The sequence below is a fragment of the Chiloscyllium punctatum genome, chromosome 15, assembly GCF_047496795.1.
Source record: "Chiloscyllium punctatum isolate Juve2018m chromosome 15, sChiPun1.3, whole genome shotgun sequence".
NCBI classification, from domain to species: domain Eukaryota; kingdom Metazoa; phylum Chordata; class Chondrichthyes; order Orectolobiformes; family Hemiscylliidae; genus Chiloscyllium; species Chiloscyllium punctatum.
The window spans coordinates 36,470,101-36,491,721 of record NC_092753.1 but is presented as its reverse complement, the minus strand read 5'-3'; the positions used below and the strand labels follow the sequence as shown (position 1 = coordinate 36,491,721).

At 50.4% G+C, this 21,621-nt stretch overlaps 1 protein-coding gene across 1 annotated transcript; it reads right to left on the bottom strand.

The window, feature by feature from the left end:
- Window positions 1-347: 347 nt before the first annotated feature.
- Window positions 348-14,509, bottom strand: LOC140485962 (epidermal growth factor-like protein 8). Its single transcript, XM_072584403.1, has 6 exons — window positions 14,360-14,509; window positions 11,530-11,625; window positions 4,847-4,964; window positions 3,908-4,030; window positions 1,613-1,708; window positions 348-493 (listed from the first exon to the last, which is right to left on the bottom strand). The coding sequence occupies exons 1-6, from the start codon at window positions 14,507-14,509 to the stop codon at window positions 480-482; spliced, it is 597 nt and encodes a 198-aa protein (XP_072440504.1). The 3' UTR covers window positions 348-479.
- Window positions 14,510-21,621: the final 7,112 nt, after the last annotated feature.

Genomic DNA, 21,621 nt, shown 5'->3' with positions numbered 1-21,621 from the left:
TTGGTGGATACTGGGTGCCAGTGGGGGCTGGGTCCTGCTGGGTGCTATGCCTGAGTGGATGCTGGGTCCCATTGGGTGCTGTGCCGCAGCGGGTGCTGGGTGCTGATGGGTGCAGGGTCCCAGTGGGTGCTGTGTGCCTTGGGTGCCAGTGGGGGCTGGGCCCCGGTGTTGCTGTGCCCTGGTGGGTGCTGGGTCCCAATGTTGCTGTGCCAGTGGGTGCTGCAATGTAAACACACTGATGAGATAGCAGTGTTGGGGATAGGAGCTGTCCTCAGTTACTAGCTACTACCCTCAACGTGTGGTCAGGCTGTGGGCGCTGACTGAGTTTCAGACCAGTGGATGGACAGAGTGTAGAAGTGAGCTCGGGGAGTGGGGCCTGAGATGACAGTGACAGGGATACCGAGTTAGATTATGGGAATAAAGCAAAGCAGACTGGGGTCTGAGCAGCCAGATCTCCAGCTGGAAGAAGGTGGTTTTGTTCAGCGTCTCCTCACTGTGGAAAGAATCCAGAAAAAAATTAGTTTACTCACAGAGAACACTCATCGGGATGGACCCCATCTTATTGACTACATATCAAATATACAGAACAATGCCAGGAGGCCATTCAGCCCCAACTCCAGCCTGTTACACAAGAGAACACCTGGAGGCCATTCAGCCCCTCTTCCAGTCTGTTACACAGGAGAATAACTGGAGGCCATTCAGCCCCTTCTCCAGCCTGTTACACAGGAGAACAGCTGGAGGCCATTCTACCCCTCCTCTAGCCTGATAGAGGAACAGCAGGAGACCATTCAGCCCCACCTCTAGCCTGTTACACAGGAGAACAGCAGGAGGCCAATTATTACTGGGACATGGGCATTACTGGCTGGGCCCGGCATTTATTACCCTTTCCTCGTTGCCCCCCTTGAAAAGGTGGGGGTGAGCTTCCTTCTTGAACCACTGCAGTCCATGTGCTGTATGTGGATGCATAATGTTCCTTAGGGAGGGAATGCCAGGATTCTGACCCAGTGACACTGAAGGAACAGTGATATATTTCCAAGTCAGGATGGTGAGGGGCTCAGAGGGGAACTTGAAATGTGGTAGTATTCCCATGTATTTGCTGCCCTTGTCCTTCTAGATGGGACTGATTGTGAGTTGAGAAGGTGCTATCTGATGATCTTTGATGAGATTCTGCAGTGCATCTTGTAGATGGTACATACTGCTCCTCCTGAGCGTTGGTGGGGGAGGAAATGGATCCTTTTGGATGTGGTGCCAATCAAGCGGAGGCTGTTTTGTCCTGGATAGTGTCAAGCTTCTTGCGTGTTGTTCAAGCTGCCCCCTTCCAGGGCAAGTGGGGACTATTCCCTCACACTCCTGACATGTGTCTTATAGATGGTGGAACAGTCTTTGGTGGATCAAGAGGTGAGTAACTCACTGCAGGATTCCCAGCTACTGACCTGCTCTTGTAGCCACTGTGTTGATGTGGTGAGTCCAGTTGAGTTTCTGGTCAATGGTAACCCCCAAGGTGTTGTTTGTAGGGGATTCATTGAGGTAACACCATTGAATGTCAAAGGACAGTGGCTGTATCTTATTGGAGATTGTCATAGCATTAGCTGCCAGGAGGTACAATACTTACCCACTTCACAGGCTGCTCCAGAAAACCAGGGAAAGCAGGAGCAGTGGTTTGGAATCAGACACATCCCCAAGTTCCGACATGGTTTATCACATATTGCTGTGAGAGAGGAGAACATTCATTCATCATAAACTCAACACAAGGCAACAGCATGAATGTCCCAGCTCTGCCCAAATCACCAGCAGGCTCAGAGTGCTCAGCAACCCTCTCCTCAGCACTGACCCTCTGACGGTGCGACACTCCCTCAGCACTGACCGTCCGACAGTGCGACACTCCCTCAGCACTGACCCTCCGTTAGTGCCATACTCCCTCAGCACTGACCCTCTGACAGTGCGACACTCCCTCAGCACTGACCCTCTGACAGTGCGACACTCCCTCAGCACAGACCCTCTGAGAGTGCGGCGCTCCCTCAGCACTGACCCTCTGACGGTGCGACACTCCCTCGGCCTTGACCCTCCGACAGTGCGACACTCCCTCAGCACTGACCCTCTGACGGTGCGACACTCCCTCAGCTCTGACCCTCCGACAGTGCGACACTCCCTCAGCACTGACCCTCCGACAGTGCGACACTCCCTCAGCACTGACCCTCCGACAGTGCAACACTCCCTCAGCACTGACCCTCTGACAGTGCGACACTCCCTCAGCTCTGACCCTCCGTTAGTGCCATACTCCCTCACCACTGACCCTCAAACAATGCGGCACTCCCTCACCACTGACCCTCCAACAGTGTGGCACCTCCTCAGCACTGACTATCCGACAGTGCAACACTCCCTCAGCACTGACCCTCCGACAGTGCGACACTCCCTCAGCACTGACCCTCCGACAGTGCGACACTCCCTCAGCTCTGACCCTGCAACAGTGCCATACTCCCTCACCACTGACCCTCAAACAATGCGGCACTCCCTCACCACTGACCCTCCAACAGTGTGGCACTTCCTCAACACAAACCATCCGACAGTGCGGCGCTCCCTCAGCATTGACCCTCCAACATGTGGCGCTCCATCAACGCTGACCCTCTGACAATGCTGCACTCCCTCAGCACTGACCTTCCAACAGTGCACGTTCACTCAGTGTTGACTCTCCAACACTGCGGCATTCCCTCAGCATTGACCCTCCAACAGTGCGGTGCTCCGTCAGTGCTGACCCTCTGACCTTGCAGCACTCCCTCAGCACTGACCTTCCGATAGTGCCCGTTCCCTCAGCACTGACCCACCAAGAGTGTGGCACTCCCTCAGCACTCATCCTCTGACATTGACTGCTCCCTCAGCACTAATCCTCCGACAGTGTGACACACTCTCAGCGCTGACCCTCCAACAGTGTGGCACTCCCTCAGCACTGGCCCTCCAACAGTGTGGCACTCCCACAGCACTGACCTTCTGACAATGCCCGTTTCCTCAGCACTAACCCTCTAACAGCGCAGCACACCCTCAGCACTGACCTTCTGACAGTGCGGCACTCCCTCGGCCTTGACCCTCCGACAGTGCGGCACGCCCTCAGCACTGACCCTCCGACAGTGTGGAGCTCCTTCAGCACTGACTCTCCAACTGTGTCGAGCTCCCTCAGCACTGACCGTCCGACAATGTAGAGCTCCATTAGCACTGACCCTCCTACCGTGTGGCACTCCTTCAGCACTGACCCTCCAACAGTGTGGCACTCCACCAACACTGACCCTTCGACAGTGTGGCACTCCCTCAGCACTGACCCTCCAACAGTGCGGAGCTCCCTCAGCACTGCCACGTCAACAGTGTGGCACTCCCTCAGCACTGACCCTCCAACAGTGCAGCTCTCCTTCAGCACTGACCCACCAAAAGTACAGCACTCCATCAGAACTGACCCTCCAATAGTGCGGAGCACCCTCAGTATTGATCTTCCGACAGTACGGAGCTCCCTCAGCACTGACCCTCTGAAAGTGCAGCTCTCCCTCAGCATTGACACTCTGACAGTGCGGAGCTCCCTCACCACTAATCCTCTAAGAGTGCGGCACTCCCTCACCACTAATCCTCTAAGAGTGCGGCACTCCCTCATCACTGACCCACCAACAGTGCAGCAGTCCCTCAGCACTGACCCTCCAAAGGTGCAGCACTCCTTCAGAACTGACCCTCCAATAGTGGGGAGCTCCCTCAGCACTGACCCTCTGACAGTGTGGAGCTCCCTCAGCACTGACCTTCCAACAGTACAGCTCTCCCTAATCATTGACCCTTTGACAGTGCGGAGCTCCCTCAGCACTGATCCTCCGACAGTGCAGTGCTCCCTCAGTGTTGGGGAGCTGACAGGTCAGGTTGTGGTATATAATGTTACCGATACAGGATCTCCCATTGTTGGCGAGGCGGTATCCTGAATGACAGGTACATCGGAAGGATCCTGGAGTGTTGATGCAGCCGTGTTGGCAACGTGCAGTCCCAGTCACACACTCGTTGACATCTGTTTGCAAAGAACAAGGACAGGAAATGGCCTGTATCCTGTTACCCCCTCAATCACTCACCCTCACTCTGTATGTTTTTACCTAACTTAGTGCCCCCTCATCTCCCACCTTCACTCTGTAACCCATTAACAACTCAATCCTCTACACTTACTCTGTAATCCATAAACCCCTCATTCCCCCATCTTCACTCTGTCAGCTATTACGCCCGCACTCCCCCACCCTCACTCTGTAACACATTCCCCCGACAATCCCCCACACTCTGTCTGTAACCCACTGCCCCCTCAATCACCCACCCTCACTCTGTAAGACATTCCCCCGACAATCCCCCACACTCTGTCTGTAACCCATTCCCCCCTCAATCACCCACCCTCACTCTGTAACCCATTACCACCTCACTTCCCCACCCTCACTCTGTAACCCATTACCACCTCACTTCCCCACCCTCACTCTTTAACCCATTACAACCTCACTTTGCCACCCTCACTCTGCAACCTATGACCCCATTCTCGCTTGCCCTCACTCTGTAACCTATTCCCACTCATTCCCTCATTGGAGAGAGCCATTACCATCACAAGAGATGGTCCATTCTCTTCTCCCTTTCGGACCCGAGCTTACACGTGTTTAACATCCTTGTTCTCTCCTCTATCACCACAGGGCACAACAACTTTGGGTTTTGCACTGGTCCTTCACATCATCAGTTTCCTCACTCGCCCCCCACCCCCACTGTGCCTCAGTAAAACCCTCCCTCCTTCAGGCAACAGTCTGTGAGGGATGTCACAGTGAGAGAGGAAATTTACACCTGATCTGTCTCTTACCGATTGTGCACTGTGGTCCTGTTAACCCAGGAGGGCACGTGCACTGGTTCGGAGCCTGGCATCGCTGAGGAGGTAGGCACACAGGGCTGCAGATGGCTGAGGGGGACGGGGAAAGGCGCTATGTTAATTCAGCACTGAACCAAACAATCAGCCGGAACCTTATCATTCAGCCATCCACTTCACCCTGTTGTAGTGTGATCACATGACCCTCTGTGCTGCAAGAGTCATATTCCCCTGGACTCAGTGAGAACTCCCCTCCCGCAGAACCTGGCAGACGAGGTGAATGTGGCTCCCCTCCTTGTCTCTTCCAGGTGGGTGTGAATCCTCTCCCTCTCTGTCCAGGTGGGTGTGAATCCTCTCCCTCTCTGTCCAGGTGAGTGTGACCCCCCTCCCTTCCTGTCCAGGTGAGTGTGAATTCCCTCCCTGTCTATCCATGTGAGTGTGAATCCTCTCCCTGCCTGTCAGGGTGAGTGTGAATTCCCTCCCTGTCTATCCATGTGAGTGTGAATCCTCTCCCTGCCTGTCAGGGTGAGTGTGAACCCCCTCCCTTCCAGCCCAGGTGAGTATGAAACCCCTCCCTATCTATCCAAGTGAGTGTGAACCCCCTCCATGTGTGTCCAGGAGAGTGTGAATCCCCTCCCTATCTATCCAAGTGAGTGTGAAACCCCTCCATGTGTGTCCAGGAGAGTGTGAATCCCCTCCCTGTCTGTCCAGGTGAGTGTGAATCCCTTCCCTGACTGTCCAGGTGAGTGTGAAACCCCTCCCTGTCTGTCCAGGTGAGTGTGAATCCCTTCCCTGACTGTCCAGGTGAGTGTGAATCCCCTCCCTGTCTGTCCAGGTGAGTATGAATCCCCTCCCTGTCTGTCCAGGTGAGTGTGAACGTCCTCCCTGTCTGTCCAGGTGAGTGTGAATGCCCTCCCTGTCTGTCCAGGTGAGTGTGAATCCCCTCCCTGTCTGTCCAGGTGAGTGTGAACGTCCTCCCTGTCTGTCCAGGTGAGTGTGAATGCCCTCCCTGCCTGTTCAGGTGAGTGTGAACCCCCTCCCTGCCTGTCCAGGTGAGTGTGAATGCCCTCCCTGCCTGTACAGGTGAGTGTGAATCCTCTCCCTGTCTGTCCAGGTGATTGTGAACCCCCTCCCTGCCTGTACAGGTGAGTGTGAATCCCCTTCCTTCCTGGCCAAGTGAGTGTGAATCCTCTCCCTGCCTGTCCAGGTGATTGTGAACCCCCTCCCTGCCTGTACAGGTGAGTATGAATCCTCTCCCTGTCTGTCCAGGTGAGTGTGAACGCCCTCCCCGACTGTCCTGGTGAGTGTGAACCCCCTCCCTGACTGTCCAGGTGAGTGTGAATCCCCTCCCTGACTGTCCAGGTGAGTGTGAACCCCATCCCTGACTGTCCAGGTGAGTGTGAATCCTCTCCCTGCCTGTCCAGGTGAGTGTGAACCCTCTCCGTGTCAGTCCGGGTGAGTGTGAATCCGCTCCCTGTCTGTCCAGGTGATTGTGAACCCCCTCCCTGCCTGTACAGGTGAGTATGAATCCTCTCCCTGTCTGTCCAGGTGAGTGTGAACGCCCTCCCCGACTGTCCTGGTGAGTGTGAACCCCCTCCCTGACTGTCCAGGTGAGTGTGAATCCTTTCCCTGCCAGTCCAGGTGGGTGTTAATCCCCTCCCTGTCCATCCAGGCGAGTGTGAATCCCCTCTCTGTCTGTCCAGGTGAGTGTGAATCCTTTCCCTGCCAGTCCAGGTGGGTGTTAATCCCCTCCCTGTCCATCCAGGCGAGTGTGAATCCCCTCTCGGTCTGTCTGGGTGAGTGTGAATCTTCTCATCTTCTATCCAGGCGAGTGTCAATCCCCTCTCTGTCTGTCCGGGAGAGTGTGAATCCCCTCCCTGTCTGTTCAGGTGAGTGTGAACCTCCTCTGACTGTCCAGGTGAGTGTGAATCCACTCCCTGTCAGTCCAGGTGAGTGTGAACCCTCTCCCTGCCTGTACAGGTGAGTGTGAATCCACTCCCTGCCTGTCCAGGTGAGTGTGAATCCACTCCCTGCCTGTCCAGGTGAGTGTGAATCCCCTCCCTGCCTGTCCATTTGAGTGTGAACCCCCTCCCTGACTGTCCAGGTGAGTGTGAATCCCCTCCCTGCCTGTCCTGGTGAGTGTGAACCCCCTCCCTGACTGTCCTGGTGAGTGTGAACCCCCTCCCTGACTGTCCAGGTGAGTGTGAATCCCCTCCCTGACTGTCCAGGTGAGTGTGAATCCCCTCCCTGACTGTCCAGGTGAGTGTGAACCCCATCCCTGACTGTCCAGGTGAGTGTGAATCCTCTCCCTGCCTGTCCAGGTGAGTGTGAACCCTCTCCGTGTCAGTCCGGGTGAGTGTGAATCCGCTCCCTGTCTGTCCAGGTGAGTGTGAACCCCCTCCCTGCCTGTCCAGGTGAGTGTGAACCCCCTTCCTGCCTGGCCAAGTGAGTGTGAATCCTCTCCCTGTCTATCCAGGTGAGTGTGAATCCTCTCCCTGCCTGTCCAGGTGAGTGTGAATTCCCTCCCTGACTGTCCAGGTGAGTGTGAACCCTCTCCCTGCCTGTCCAGGTGAGTGTGAATCCACTCCCTGTCAGTCCAAGGTGAGTGTGAACCCCCTCCCTGTCTGTCCAGGTGAGTGTGAATTCCCTCCCTGACTGTCCAGGTGAGTGTGAACCCTCTCCCTGCCTGTCCAGGTGAGTGTGAATCCCCTCCCTGTCTATCCAGGTGAGTGTGAACCCCCTCCCTGCCTGTCCAGGTGAGTGTGAACCCCCTCCCTGTCTGTCCAGGTGAGTGTGAATTCCCTCCCTGACTGTCCAGGTGAGTGTGAACCCTCTCCCTGCCTGTCCAGGTGAGTGTGAATCCCCTCCCTGTCTATCCAGGTGAGTGTGAACCACCTCCCTGCCTGTCCAGGTGAGTGTGAACCCCCTCCCTGTCTGTCCAGGTGAGTGTGAATCCCCTCCCTGTCTGTCCAGGTGAGTGTGAACCCCCTCCCTGACTGTCCAGGTGAGTGTGAATCCCCTCCCTGCCTGTCCAGGTGAGTGTGAATCCCCTCCCTGTCTGTCCAGGTGAGTGTGAACCCCCTCCCTGACTGTCCAGGTGAGTGTGAATCCTCTCCCTGCCTGTACAGGTGAGTGTGAACCCCCTCCCTGCCTGTCCAGGTGAGTGTGAACCCCCTCCCTGACTGTCCAGGTGAGTGTGAATCCTCTCCCTGCCTGTACAAGTGAGTGTGAACCCCCTCCCTGCCTGTCCAGGTGAGTGTGAATCCCCTCCCTGCCTGTCCAGGTGAGTGTGAATCCTCTCCCTGCCTGTACAGGTGAGTGTGAATCCTCTCCCTGCCTGTCCAGGTGAGTGTGATTCCCCTTCCTTCCTGGCCACGTGAGTGTGAATCCTCTCCCTGTCTATCCAGGTGAGTGTGAATCCTCTCCCTGCCTGTCCAGGTGAGTGTGAACCCCCTCCCTGCCTGTCCAGGTGAGTGTGAACCCACTCCCTGTCTGTCCAGGTGAGTGAGAATCCCCTCTCTGTCTGTCCGGGTGAGTGTGAATCCCCTCCCTGCCTGTACAGGTGATTGTGAATCCCCTCCCTGCCTGTCCAGGTGAGTGTGAACGTCCTCCCTGTCTGTCCAGGTGAGTGTGAATCCCCTCCCTGTCTGTACAGGTGAGTGTGAATCCTCTCCCTGTCTGTCCAGGTGAGTGTGAACGCCCTCCCTGCCTGTCGATGTAAGTGTGAATTCCCTCCCTGACTGTTCAGGTGAGTGTGAACCCCCTCCCTGCCTGTGCAGGTGAGTGTGAATCCCCTTCCTTCCTGGCCAGGTGAGTGTGAATCCCCTCCCTGACAGTCCAGGTGAGTGTGAATCCCCTTCCTTCCTGGCCAGGTGAGTGTGAATCCCCTCCCTGCCTGTCCATGTGAGTGTGAATGCCCTCCCTGCCTGTACAGGTGAGTGTGAATCCCCTCCCTGTCTGTCCAGGTGAGTGTGAATCCCCTCACTGTCTGTACAGGTGATTGTGAGTCCCCTCCCTGTCTGTCCAGGTGAGTGTGAATGCCCTCCCTGCCTGTACAGGTGAGTGTGAATTCCCTCCCTGACTGTCCTGGTGAGTGTGAACCCCCTCCCTGTCTGTCCAGGTGAGTGTGAACGCCCTCCCTGTCTGTCCAGGTGAGTGTGAACCCCCTCCCTGTCTGTCCAGGTGAGTGTGAACGTCCTCCCTGTCTGTCCAGGTGAGTGTGAATGCCCTCCCTGCCTGTCCAGGTGAGTGTGAATTCCCTCCCTGACTGTTCAGGTGAGTGTGAACCCCCTCCCTGCCTGTGCAGGTGAGTGTGAATCCCCTTCCTTCCTGGCCAAGTGAGTGTGAATCCTCTCCCTGTCAGTCCAGGTGAGTGTGAATCCCCTCCCTGTCTGTCCAGGTGAGTGTGAATTCCCACCCTGCCTGTCCAGGTGAGTGTGAATCCCCTTCCTTCCTGGCCAAGTGAGTGTGAATCCTCTCCCTGTCTATCCAGGTGAGTGTGAATGCACTCCCTGCCTGTACAGGTGAGTGTGAATCCCCCCCTGCCTGTACAGCAGAGTGTGAATGCCCTCCCTGCCTGTACAGGTGAGTGTGAATCCCCTCACTGTCTGTACAGGTGATTGTGAATCCCCTCCCTGTCTGTCCAGGTGAGTGTGAACGTCCTCCCTGTCTGTCCAGGTGAGTGTGAATCCCCTCCCTGTCTGTCCAGGTGAGTGTGAACGTCCTCCCTGTCTGTCCAGGTGAGTGTGAATCCCCTCCCTGTCTGTCCAGGTGAGTGTGAATCCCCTCCCTGTCTGTCCAGGTGAGTGTGAATCCCCTCCCTGTCTGTCCAGGTGAGTGTGAATCCCCTCCCTGTCTGTCCAGGTGAGTGTGAACGTCCTCCCTGTCTGTCCAGGTGAGTGTGAATCCCCTCCCTGTCTGTCCAAGTGAGTGTGAATCCCCTCCCTGTCTGTCCAGGTGAGTGTGAATGCCCTCCCTGCCTGTCTAGGTGAGTGTGAATCCTCTCCCTGCCTGTCCGGGTGAGTGTGTATCCCCTTCCTTCCTGGCCAAGTGAGTGTGAATCCTCTCCCTGTCTATGCAGGTGAGTGTGAATGCCCTCCCTGTCTGTCCAGGTGAGTGTGAATCCCCTCCCTGTCTGTCCAGGTGAGTGTGAACGTCCTCCCTGTCTGTCCAGGTGAGTGTGAATCCCCTCCCTGTCTGTCCAAGTGAGTGTGAATCCCCTCCCTGTCTGTCCAGGTGAGTGTGAATGCCCTCCCTGCCTGTCTAGGTGAGTGTGAATCCTCTCCCTGCCTGTCCGGGTGAGTGTGTATCCCCTTCCTTCCTGGCCAAGTGAGTGTGAATCCTCTCCCTGTCTATGCAGGTGAGTGTGAATGCCCTCCCTGTCTGTCCAGGTGAGTGTGAACGCCCTCCCTGCCTGTGCAGGTGAGTGTGAACCCCCTCCCTGCCTGTGCAGGTGAGTGTGTATCCCCTTCCTTCCTGGCCAAGTGAGTGTGAATCCTCTCCCTGTCTATCCAGGTGAGTGTGAACCCCCTCCCTGCCTGTCCAGGTGAGTGTGAACCCCCTCCCTGCCTGTTGATGTAAGTGTGAATTCCCTCCCTGACTGTCAAGGTGAGTGTGAACCCGCTCCCTGCCTGTCCAGGTGAGTGTGAGTTCCCTCCCTGACTGTCAAGGTGAGTGTGAACCCCCTCCCTGCCTGTCCAGGTGAGTGTGAGTTCCCTCCCTGACTGTCCATGTGAGTGTGAATTCCCTCCCTGACTGTTCAGGTGAGTGTGAACCCCCTCCCTGCCTGTCCAGGTGAGTGTGAATTCCCTCCCTGACTGTTCAGGTGAGTGTGAACCCCCTCCCTGCCTGTCCAGGTGAGTGTGAGTTCCCTCCCTGACTGTTCAGGTGAGTGTGAACCCCCTTCCTGCCTGTGCAGGTGAGTGTGAATCCCCTTCCTTCCTGGCCAAGTGAGTGTGAACCCCCTCCCTGCCTGTCCAGGTGAGTGTGAGTTCCCTCCCTGACTGTCAAGGTGAGTGTGAATCCCCTCCCTGTCTGTCCAGGTGAGTGTGAATCCTCTCCCTGCCTGTCCAGGCGAGTGTGAATCCCCTTCCTTCCTGGCCAAGTGAGTGTGTATTCCCTCCCTGCCTGTCCAGGTGAGTGTGAATCCCTTCCCTGCCTGTCCAGGTGAGTGTGAACGTCCTCCCTGTCTATCCAGGTGAGTGTGAACGTCCTCCCTGTCTGTCCAGGTGAGTGTGAATCCTCTCCCTGTCTGTCCAAGTGAGTGTGAATCCCCTCCCTGTCTGTCCAGGTGAGTGTGAATCCCCTCCCTGTCTGTCCAGGTGAGTGTGAACGTCCTCCCTGTCTGTCCAGGTGAGTGTGAATCCTCTCCCTACCTGTCCAGGTGAGTGTGAATCCCCTCCCTGCCTGTCCAGGTGAGTGTGAATCCTCTCCCTACCTGTCCAGGTGAGTGTGAATCCCCTCCCTGTCTGTCCAGGTGAGTGTGAACGTCCTCCCTGTCTGTCCAGGTGAGTGTGAATCCTCTCCCTACCTGTCCAGGTGAGTGTGAATCCCCTCCCTGCCTGTCCAGGTGAGTGTGAATCCTCTCCCTGCCTGTCTAGGTGAGTGTGTATTCTCTCCCTGCCTATCCAGATAAGTGTGAATCCCCCCCTTGCCTGGCCAGGTGAGTGTAAATGCCTTACCTGTTTGGCAGGTGCGCCCCGTGTAACCTCGGGGGCAAGCACAACGAAAAGGTGGTATACAGACCCCTCCATTCGCACAGGACACATGGCATCGTGCTGTGAACAGAAAGCACAGAACCACACTCAGGAACAGGGTCCGATATGCTGGTGGTATGCACCAGTTTGACAGCAGCCCCCAAAGTGACCCACCCAGAGAGAGCATGATCTGCTGGGGCCAGGTGAACAACAGCTCAGTCACTGATAGAGCTTCTCAGGCTTCAGTGGGAAGTTGATTTTAACAGTGAAGAGGAGGCCCTTCAGCCATCGAGTCAGCAATGACTATCTCCACATATGAAGGCACACTAATCCCATTTCCTTCATGTAACCATTTTCTTTGAATGTTCTGATTTTTGTAATGCTCATCCAAAAATATTTTAATGGCTGTAAGGTTTCCAGTCTCCACTACTTTCCCAGGCAGTGCATTGCAGATTCTCACCACCCGCTCAGTGGGAATGGTTTTTCCCAAATCCCTTCTGAATCCCTGCCCCTTATATAAGAACTTAAGAACTAGGAGCAGGAGTAGACCATCTGATCCCTCGAGCCTGCTCTGCCATTCAATAAGATCATGGCTAACCTTCTCATGCACTCTGCTCCACATACCCACCCTCTCACCGTAAACCTTAATTCCTTTATTGTTCAAATAAATTTATCTTAGTTTTAAAAATATTTACTGAAGTGGCAGGGAATTTCATCGATTCACAACCTTCTGGGTTCAGAAGTTGCTTCTTAATTCAGTCCTAAATTATCTCCCCCTAAACTTGAGGCTATTGTCCTAGTTTCACCTGCCAGTGGAAACATCCTCTCTACTTCTATCTTATCTATGCCCTTCATAATTTTATATGTTTCTATAAGATCCCTCCTCTTTCTTTTAAATTCCAATGAATACAATCCCAGTCTACTCAGTCTCTCCTATAAACCAACCAGCTCAACTCCAGAGTCAACTTAGTGAACTTCCTCTCCATCCCCTCCAGTGCCACTACATCCTTTCTCAAGTAAGGAGATCAAAACTGCACACAGCACTCCAGATGTGGTCTCACCAGCGTCCTATACAGCTGCAGCATAACCTCCCTGCTTTTAAACTCAATCCCTTTAGCAATTAAGGACAAAATTCCATTTGCCTTACTAATTATCCATTGTATCTGTAGACCAACCTGCTGTGATTCATGCACAAGGACACCCAGGTCCCTCTGCACAACAGCATGCTGCAATTTTTTACCATTCAAGTAGTAATCCTTTTTACTGTTACTCCTACCAAGATGATTGACTTCACATTTATTAACATTGCATTCAATCTGTCAGATGTTTGCCCACTTAATTAAAGTATCTCTCTCCCTTTGCAAATTTTCACAGTTCTCTGCACACTTTGTTCTGCCATTCATCTTAGTGTCATCTTTCACACATTACATGTCATCCCTAACTCCAAATCATCCAAATAAATTATGAATAATTGCAGTCCCAGCACTAATCCCTGAGGCACACCACTAGTTACTGGTTGCCAACCAGAATAGCACTCATTTATCCCCACTCTTTGCTTCCTGTTAGTCAACCAGTAATCCTCTATCCATGGTAATACTTTACCCGGAGTACCATACATTTTTATCTGATGCAGCAGTTTCTTGTGCGGCACATTATTGAAGGCCTTTGGAAATCCAGGTACATCACATCTACTGGGTCCCCATTGTCCACTATGCTCACAATGTCTTCATAGAATTCTAAAAGATTAGTTAAGCATGACCTGTCCTTCATGAACCCATGCTGCATTTGCCCAACAGGACAATTTCTATCCAGATACCTTGCTATTTCTCCCTTAATAATAAATTCACTTTCCCCACTACAGAATTTAAGCTGACTGGTCTATTATTCCCCATCTTTGTCTACCTCCCTTTTTAAACAGTGGTGTCACATTTGCTGGTTTCCAATCTGCTGGAACTGCCCCTAAGTCCAACGAATTTTGGAAAATTATCACAAGAACACTTGCTATTTCTTCCGCCATATCTTTTTGTACTCTGGGATGTATTCCATCAGGGCCAGGAGACTTGTCTATCCTTCGCTCCATTAGCTTGCCCAACACCACCTCAGCTGTGCTAATGGTTGTTTTCAGGTCCTCATCAACCTTCGTCTCTTTGCCAATTACAGGCATGTTATTAGTGTCCTCCACTGTGAAGACCAATACAAAATACCTGTTCAATGCCTCAGCCATTTCATCATATCCCGTAACTAAATCCCCCTTCTCATCCTGTAAAGGAGCAATGTTTCCTGTAGCCACTCTTTTTCATTTTAGATATTTAAAGAAACTTTTTCTATCTGTCTTTATATTCTGTGCTAGGTTTTTCTCATTGTTCTATATTACTTTATAGGTCTTCCTGTCTCTTTCTGTTGACCTTTAAAGTTTTCCCAACCTTCTCATTTCATGCTGTTTTTGGCCATTTTGTATGCCTTCTCTTTCAGTTTGGTAACCTGCCTCATTTCCTTGGACACCCATGGCAGATTACCTCTTTTCTTACAGTCCTTCCTTTTCATCGGAATATACTTTTGCTGAGCACTTTGAAAAATTGCTTTGAAAGTCCTCCACTGCTTGTCAAACTGTCCCACCAGAAGATCTTTTGTTTCAAGCTTACTTTAGCCAAGTCCTCCCTCATCCTATTGTAGTCTCCCTTGTTTAAACACAGGACTCTGGCATTGGATTTTATCTTCATACTCTCCATCTGTATTCTAAATTCAACCATAGTGTGATCACTCTTTCCAAGAGGATCCCTAACTATGAGGTCATTAATTATTCCTGTCTCATTACACAGGACCAGATCTTGGACAGCTTGCTCCTCATCGGTTCCATTATATACTGTTCAAGAAAACTATCTCGGCTACACTCAACAAACTCCTCCTCAAGGCTACCCTGACCGAGCTGGCTCGACCAAAATTCATGTGAACTAAAATCCCCCATGGTGATTGCTGTACCATTTTTACAGGCACTTGTTATTTCTTTGTGTATTGCCCGCCCCAATGTGATGTTATTATTTGGTGGCCGATAGACTACGCCTATCAGTGACATTTCCCTTTTAGAATTTCTAATTTCCACCCAAATGGATTCAAACTTACTCTCCACAGAATATCATCTTTCAGCACCACCCTGATGTCATCTTTGTACATCAGAGCTACACCCTTACCTTCCTGTCTATCCTTCCAAATAGTCTGACACGCCTGATATTTAACTCCTAGTCGTGATCATCCTATAACTATGTCTCTGTAATGGCTACCAAATCATATTCATTCGCAATGACTTGTGCTGTTAATTCTTGTCACAAATGCTACGAGCATTTAAGTAAAGTGCCCATATGCTAGTTTTCATACCCTCATGATTTCAGACATCTCTAATATCTCCTGAGTAACCCTTCCTTTTTACTTCTCACATAGTCAAACACTCCTGCACTCATTGGAGAAAGTGAGGTCTGCAGATGCTGGAGATCAGAGTCGAGAGTGTGGTGCTGGAAAAGCACAGCACGTCAGGCAGCATCCTAGGAGCAGGAGAATCGACGATTTGGGCCAGAGCCCTTCATCAGGAATGAGGGGCTCCTGATGAAGGGCTCTGGCCCGAAACTTCAATTCCCCTGTTCCTCAGATGCTGCCTAACCTGCTGTGCTCTTTCTGCACACATGCTAACCAGCTACCTGCCTTTTTATTTACCTTCATACTTCCTAGCGTTTTCCCTTTCCCTTGCCCCTGACTCACTAGTTTAAAGTCCTAGTGACCATCGTATTTATACTTTTCGCAAGAACACTGGTTCCAGATCGGTTCAGGTAGAGACCGTCCCATCGGTACAGATCCCTCCTGTTCCAAAACTGATGCCAATGTCCCTTATCCTAAAGCTACACCCTCTCGTGATTGATGCCTCAACCAAGGTAAACAACTGCTGTCTTTTCACCCTGTCCATATGCCTCATAATCTTATACACCTTACTCATGTCTCCCCCCTCCCCCCCCCACCCCGCTCAGGCTTCTCTGCTCTAAAGAAAACAATCCAAGCCTATCTAGTCTCTCCTTATAGCTCCATTTCTCCAACCCAGGCAACGCCCTTGTGAATCACCTCTGTTTCTCCTCTGGTGCTATCACATCCTTCCTCTGATAAGGTGACCAGAACTATATTCAGTACTCCAGCTGGGGCCTGACCAACACTCTGTACAACTCCAACATTACCTCCTTGCTCTTATTACTCTATGCCACGATTGATAAATTGTTGCATATGCCTTATAACTGTCCTATTCCCATGCACTGCTGACTTCAGGGATCTGTGAATAATTACCCCAAGATCCTTCTGTTCCTATCATCTACCCAGTGTCCTGGCATTTATTAAATGCTCCCTTATCTCGGTCAGTTGTTGAATGAGATATAAAATTGGTCTAAAGATGGAAGACAGAGGATGTGGTAGAGGGCTGTTTTTCAGATGGGAAGCCTTTGACCAGTGGTGCACTGCAGGGATTGGTGCTGGGTCCACTGTTACTTTTCATTTATATAAATGGTTTGGATGTCAACATCAGGAGTATGGTTAGTACATTTGCAGATGATAACAAGGTTAGTGGTATAGCGGACAGTGAAGCTAGTTATCTGAGAATACAACGGAATGTTGATCAACTAGGCCAATGAGCTGAGGAATGGAAGTTGGAGTTTAATTTAGATAAATGTAGGGTGTTGCATTTTGGTAAGGCCAACCATGATAGGTAGGGCTCTGGGGAACATTATCGAACAACGGGATCTTGGGATACAGATTCATAGCTCCTTGGAAATGGAGTCGCAAGTATGGACAGTGGTGACGAAGGATTTCAGCTTGCTAGCTTCCATCAGTCACAGCATTAAGTACAGGAGTTGGGATATCATGTTGCAGGTGTACGAGATGTTGGTGAAGCCACATATGGAGTACTTTGTGCAGTCCTGCTTGTCCTAATAGTGAAAGGATATTGTTAAACCAGAAAGAGTGAAGAAAAGATTCACTCAGAGGATGCTGCCTGGACGAGAAGGCTTGAGTTGTATGGACAGTATGCAGAGGCTGGGACTATTTTCTCTGGAGCATAGGAGACTGAGGGGTGACCTTGTAGAGGTACATAATGTCATGACAGGCATAGGTGAGGTAGATAGCCAACAGCTTTACCCTATGGTAGGGAAGTCTAAAATGAGAGGGCATAGGTTTAAGGTGAGTGGGGAGAGATGCAAAAGGGTCCAGAGGCAGTTTTTTCACATAGGGTGGTGAGTGTCTGGAACAGTCTGCCAGAGGGCGGGGTGGAAGTGAATACAGTTTTCTCATTTCAAGAAGCATGTATAGGATAGGAATGGAGGGATATGGACCAAACACAGGCAAATAGGACTTGATTAATTGTGAAAACTGGCTGACATGGACAAGTGGGCTGAAGGGCCTGTTTCTATCCTGTAAACCTCTATGACTCCATCATGTTGCTTCTCCCAAAGTGCATCACTGTGCACTTATCAGGCTAATTACCATCTACCACTGTTTTGTCTATCTGACCAACCCATCTATACCTTCCTGTAACCTAACACCATCTCCTTCACTTTTAACCAATTTACCCATCTTGGTGTCATTTGCAAATTTGCTTATTATTCCCCCACATTTTGATCGATGTTATTTATGCATAGAACAAGCAATAAGGACCCCTGTACTGATCCTTGTGGTACACTGCTGGGCACCAGCCTAAAGTTACTCAAACAGCTTTCTACCACTACCCTTTGTGTCCTATTCCTAAGCCAGTTTCTGGTCCATCTTGACAAGTTTCCCTCAATTCCAAGTGCTTTAACCTTCTCAGTCAGTCTCCCATGTGGGACCTTGTCAAAAGCTTTTCTAAAACCCATATAAACTACATCAACTGAACTTCCCTCATCCACACACACAATCACATTTTCGAAAAATTTTATCAAATTTGATAGCCATGACGTCCCTCTGACAAAGCCATGTTGACTATCCCTACTTAACCCTTGCCTTTCCAAGTGGGTATTAATTCACTCCTTCTGCATTTTCTCCAATTGTTTCCCTGAGACTCACTGGGAGGGGTGTAGACACTGGGGGATGTGACAGGGATAGGTAGGTGCGCTCGATGTTGTGCCGACCTATGAAACCGATCTGAAGCCCATCTAAACTACATTATTCCATTATCATCCATATATTTATCCAATGACCATTGGATCAAATGCTATTAAAGTTGGCGTGTCTACTACTGTTGCAGGCAGCGTGGTCCACGCCCTTCCTACTCTCTGAATAAAGAAACTACCTCTGACATCTGTTCTATATCTATCACCCCTCTGGTAAAAGCTATGTCCCCTTGTGCTAGCCATCATCATCTGAGGAAAAAGACTCTCACTGTCCACCCTATCTAATCCTCCAATCATCCTGTATGCCTCTATGAAGTCACCTCCTCAACCTTTTTCTCTCTAATGAAAACAGCCTCAAGTCCCTCAGTCTTCCCTCATAAGACCTTACCTCTATACAGGCAACATCTTAGTAAATCTCCTCTACATCTTTTCCAATGCTTCCACGTCCTTCCTATAATGCGGTGACCAGAACTGTACGCAATACTCTAAGTGCAGCTGCACCAGAGTTTTGTACAGCTGCAACATGTCCTCATGACTCCGAAACTCAATCCCTCTAACAATAAAAACTAACACACTGTACGCCTTCTTAACAACCCTATCAACCTGGGCGGTAACTTTCAGGGATCTATGTAAATGAACACTGAGATCTCTCTGCTCATCTACACTTGCAAGAATATTACCATTAGCCCAGTACTCTGTATTCCTGTTACTGTTTTCAAAGTGAACCACCTCACACTTGTCTGCATTAATCTCCATTTGCCACCTCTCAGCCCAGCTTTGCAGCTTATCTACATCCCTCTGTCACCTGCAACATCCTTCTGCACTGTCACAACTCCATCGATGTATCATCTGCAAATTTACGAACCCATCCTTCTACGCCCTCATCCAGGTCATTTCGAAAAATAACAGCAGTGACTCCAAAACAGATCCTTGTGGTACAACCACTAGTAACTGAACTCCAAGATGAATATTTCCCACCAGCCACCACCCTCTGTCGCCTTTCAGCTCGCCAATTTCTGATCCAAACCACTAAATCACCCTCAATCCCATGCCTCCGTATTTTGTGCAACAGCCTACCATGGGAAACCTTATCAAATGCCTTACTGAAATCCATATACACCACATCAACGCTTTACTCTCATTCACCTGTTTGCTCGCCTTCTCAAAGAACTCAATAACATTTGTGAAGCATGACCTACCCTTCACAAAACCGTGTTGTTTACCCCAATCAAATTAATCCTTTCTAGATGATTATAAATCTTATCTCTTATAATCCTTTCCAACCCACGACTGAAGCAAGGCTCACTGCTCCATAATAACCAGGTTGTCTCTACTCCCCTTCTTGAACAAGGGGACAGCATTTGCTATCCTCCAGTCTTCTGGCACTATTCCTGCAGACAATGATGACATAAAGATCAAAGCCAAAGGCTCTACAATCTCCTCCCTGGCTTCCCAGAGAATCCTAGGATAAATCCCATCCAACCAAGGGGATTTGTCTATTTCCACATTTTCCAGAATTGCTTACACCTCCTCCTTATGAACCTCAATCCTGTCTAGTCTAATAGCCTGTATCTCAGTATTCTCCTCGACAACATTGTTTTTTTCCAGTGTGAATACTGATGAAAAACAGTCATTTTGTTCCCCACCAATCTCTTCAAACTCCACGCACAACTTTCCACTACTGTCCTTGACAGGCTGTAACCTTTCTCTTGTCATTCTTTTGTTCCTGATATACTGATAGAAACCCTTAGGGCTCTCCTTGATCCTATCTGCCAATGACTTCTCATGTCCCCTCCTGGTTCTTGTTAGCTCTCTCTTTAGGTTCTTCCTGGCTAACTTGTAACACTCAAGCATCCTAACTGAGCCATCATATCTGATCTTTACATAAGCCTTCTTCTTCCTCTTTACAAGAGCTTCAACTTTCTTAGTAAATTACAGCTCCTACACTCGACCTCTTTCTCCCTGCCTGACCGGCACATACTTATCAAGGACATGCAGTATATGATCCTTGAATAAGCTCCAGATTTCAATTGTACCCATCCCCTAAAGTTTCCTTTCCTATCTTATGCACTCTAAATCAGACCTAATTGCATTATAATTGCCTTTTCCCCCATTTATAACTCTTGCCCTGTGGTATTTACCTATCCCTTTCTGTGGCTAAAGTAAACTTAACCAAATTGTGATCATTATCACCAAAGTGCTCATCTACCTCCAAATCTACCACCTGGCCCATTTATTACCCATACCAAATCCAACGTTGCCTTGCCTTTTGTTGGCCTGTCTACATACTGTGTTAGGAAACCCTCCTGCACACACTAGACAAAAACTGAACCTTGTAAGGTACTCAAACTATAGCATTTCCAGTTAATATTAGGAAAGTTAAAGACCCCCATAACAACTACTCTGTTACTTTCACTTCTATCCAGAATAATCTTTGAAATCCTTTCCTCTATATCTCTGGAACTTTTCAGAGGCCTATAGAAAACTCCCAACAGGGTGACCTCTCCTTTCCTGTTTCTAACCTCAACCCATACTATGTCAATAGACGAGTCCTGATCAAACGTCCTTTCTGTCACCGTAATATTGTCCTTGACTAACCATGCTACACCTCCCTCTCTTTACCACCTTCCCTGTTCTTACTGAAACATTTAAATCCCGGAACCTGTAACAACTATTCCTGTCCCTGCTCTATCCATGTCTCTTAAATGGCCTCAACATCAAAGTCCCAGGTACAACCCATCCTTTTTCAGGATGCTCTTGGTAGACACATTTCAAACCACCTTCCTGTCTGCCGGTTCACTCCTGTGACCTTGCAACCCTCTTCATGACCTCTTGACTTTCAACCTCCTGTGCACCAGATCTACAATTCAGCTTCCCAGCCCCATGCTGAAATGGTTTGAACCCTGCTGAAGACCATTAGCAAACCTCACGTCCCCATGCCTTGGATATTGGTAGCCCTCTGGTTGAGGTGTGGACCTGTTTGTAGAGGTCCCACCTACCCCAGAATGAGGCCTAATTATCCAGGTATCTGAATCCCTCCCTCCTGCACCATGCCTATAGCCATGTGTTTAACTGCTCTCACTCCCTGTTCCTCGCTTTGCTAGCACACAGCGTGGGTAACAAACCTGAGATAACAACTCTGTTGGTTCTAGCACTAAGCTTCCATCCTAGCTCCCTGAATTTCTGCCTTAAATCCCCATCCCTTTTCCAACTTATGTTGTTAGTGCCTGTGTGGACCTCAACTTGTCCCCCTCCCCCTCAAGAATCCCAGAAACACGTTCTAACACATTACGGACCCTGGCACAAACACATCAACAATGAGTCTCTCTCATCCTACAGAATCTCCTGTCTGACCCCCTAACTATGGAGTCCCTAATGACTCATGCTCTACTCCTCTCCCCCTTCCCTTCTGAACAACAGAGACCAACTCTGTGCCAGAGACCTATACCTCATGGCTTACCCCTGGTAAGTTACCCATTCCCCCCCCAACCCCCCAACAGTATCCAAAACGGTATACTTATTATTGAGGGGAACTGCCACAGGGGAATCCCTGCACAGTCTGCCTGTTCCCTTTCCGTCCCCTGACTATAACCCATCCAGCTTCTTCCTGTACATGAGGTGTGACTGCCTCCCTGTAACTCCTCTCAATCACTCCCCACCCCCACCTCCCAAATGATCTGAAGATCATCTGACTCCAGTTCCCTAACACGGTTTCCAAGGAGCTAGAGTTTTAAAAATTAATTCACAAGATGAGGGGGTCGCTGGCTAGGCAACATTTATTGCCCATTCCTAATTACCGAGAGGGCAGTTAAGAGTCAACCACATTGCTATGGGTCTGGAGTCACATGTAGGCCAGACCATGTAAGGATGGCAGATTTCCTTCCCTGAAGGACATTAGTGAGCCAGATGGGTTTTACCAACAATCGACAATGGTCATCATTACACTCTTAATTCCAGGTTTTTA

What these genes read in the sequence shown, in the direction of transcription:
- LOC140485962 (XM_072584403.1), bottom strand. Translation starts at nt 14,509, where the DNA reads ATGGGGGATTTTAGTTCACATGAATTTTGGTCGAGCCAGCTCGGTCAG. An exon ending in AGGACCACAGTGCACAATCG is followed by an intron (nt 4,031 to 4,846) that starts GTAAGAGACAGA and finishes CTTTGCAAACAG; the next exon opens with ATGTCAACGAGTGTGTGACT. An exon ending in CAATGGGAGATCCTGTATCG is followed by an intron (nt 1,709 to 3,907) that starts GTAACATTATAT and finishes CCTCTCTCACAG; the next exon opens with CAATATGTGATAAACCATGT.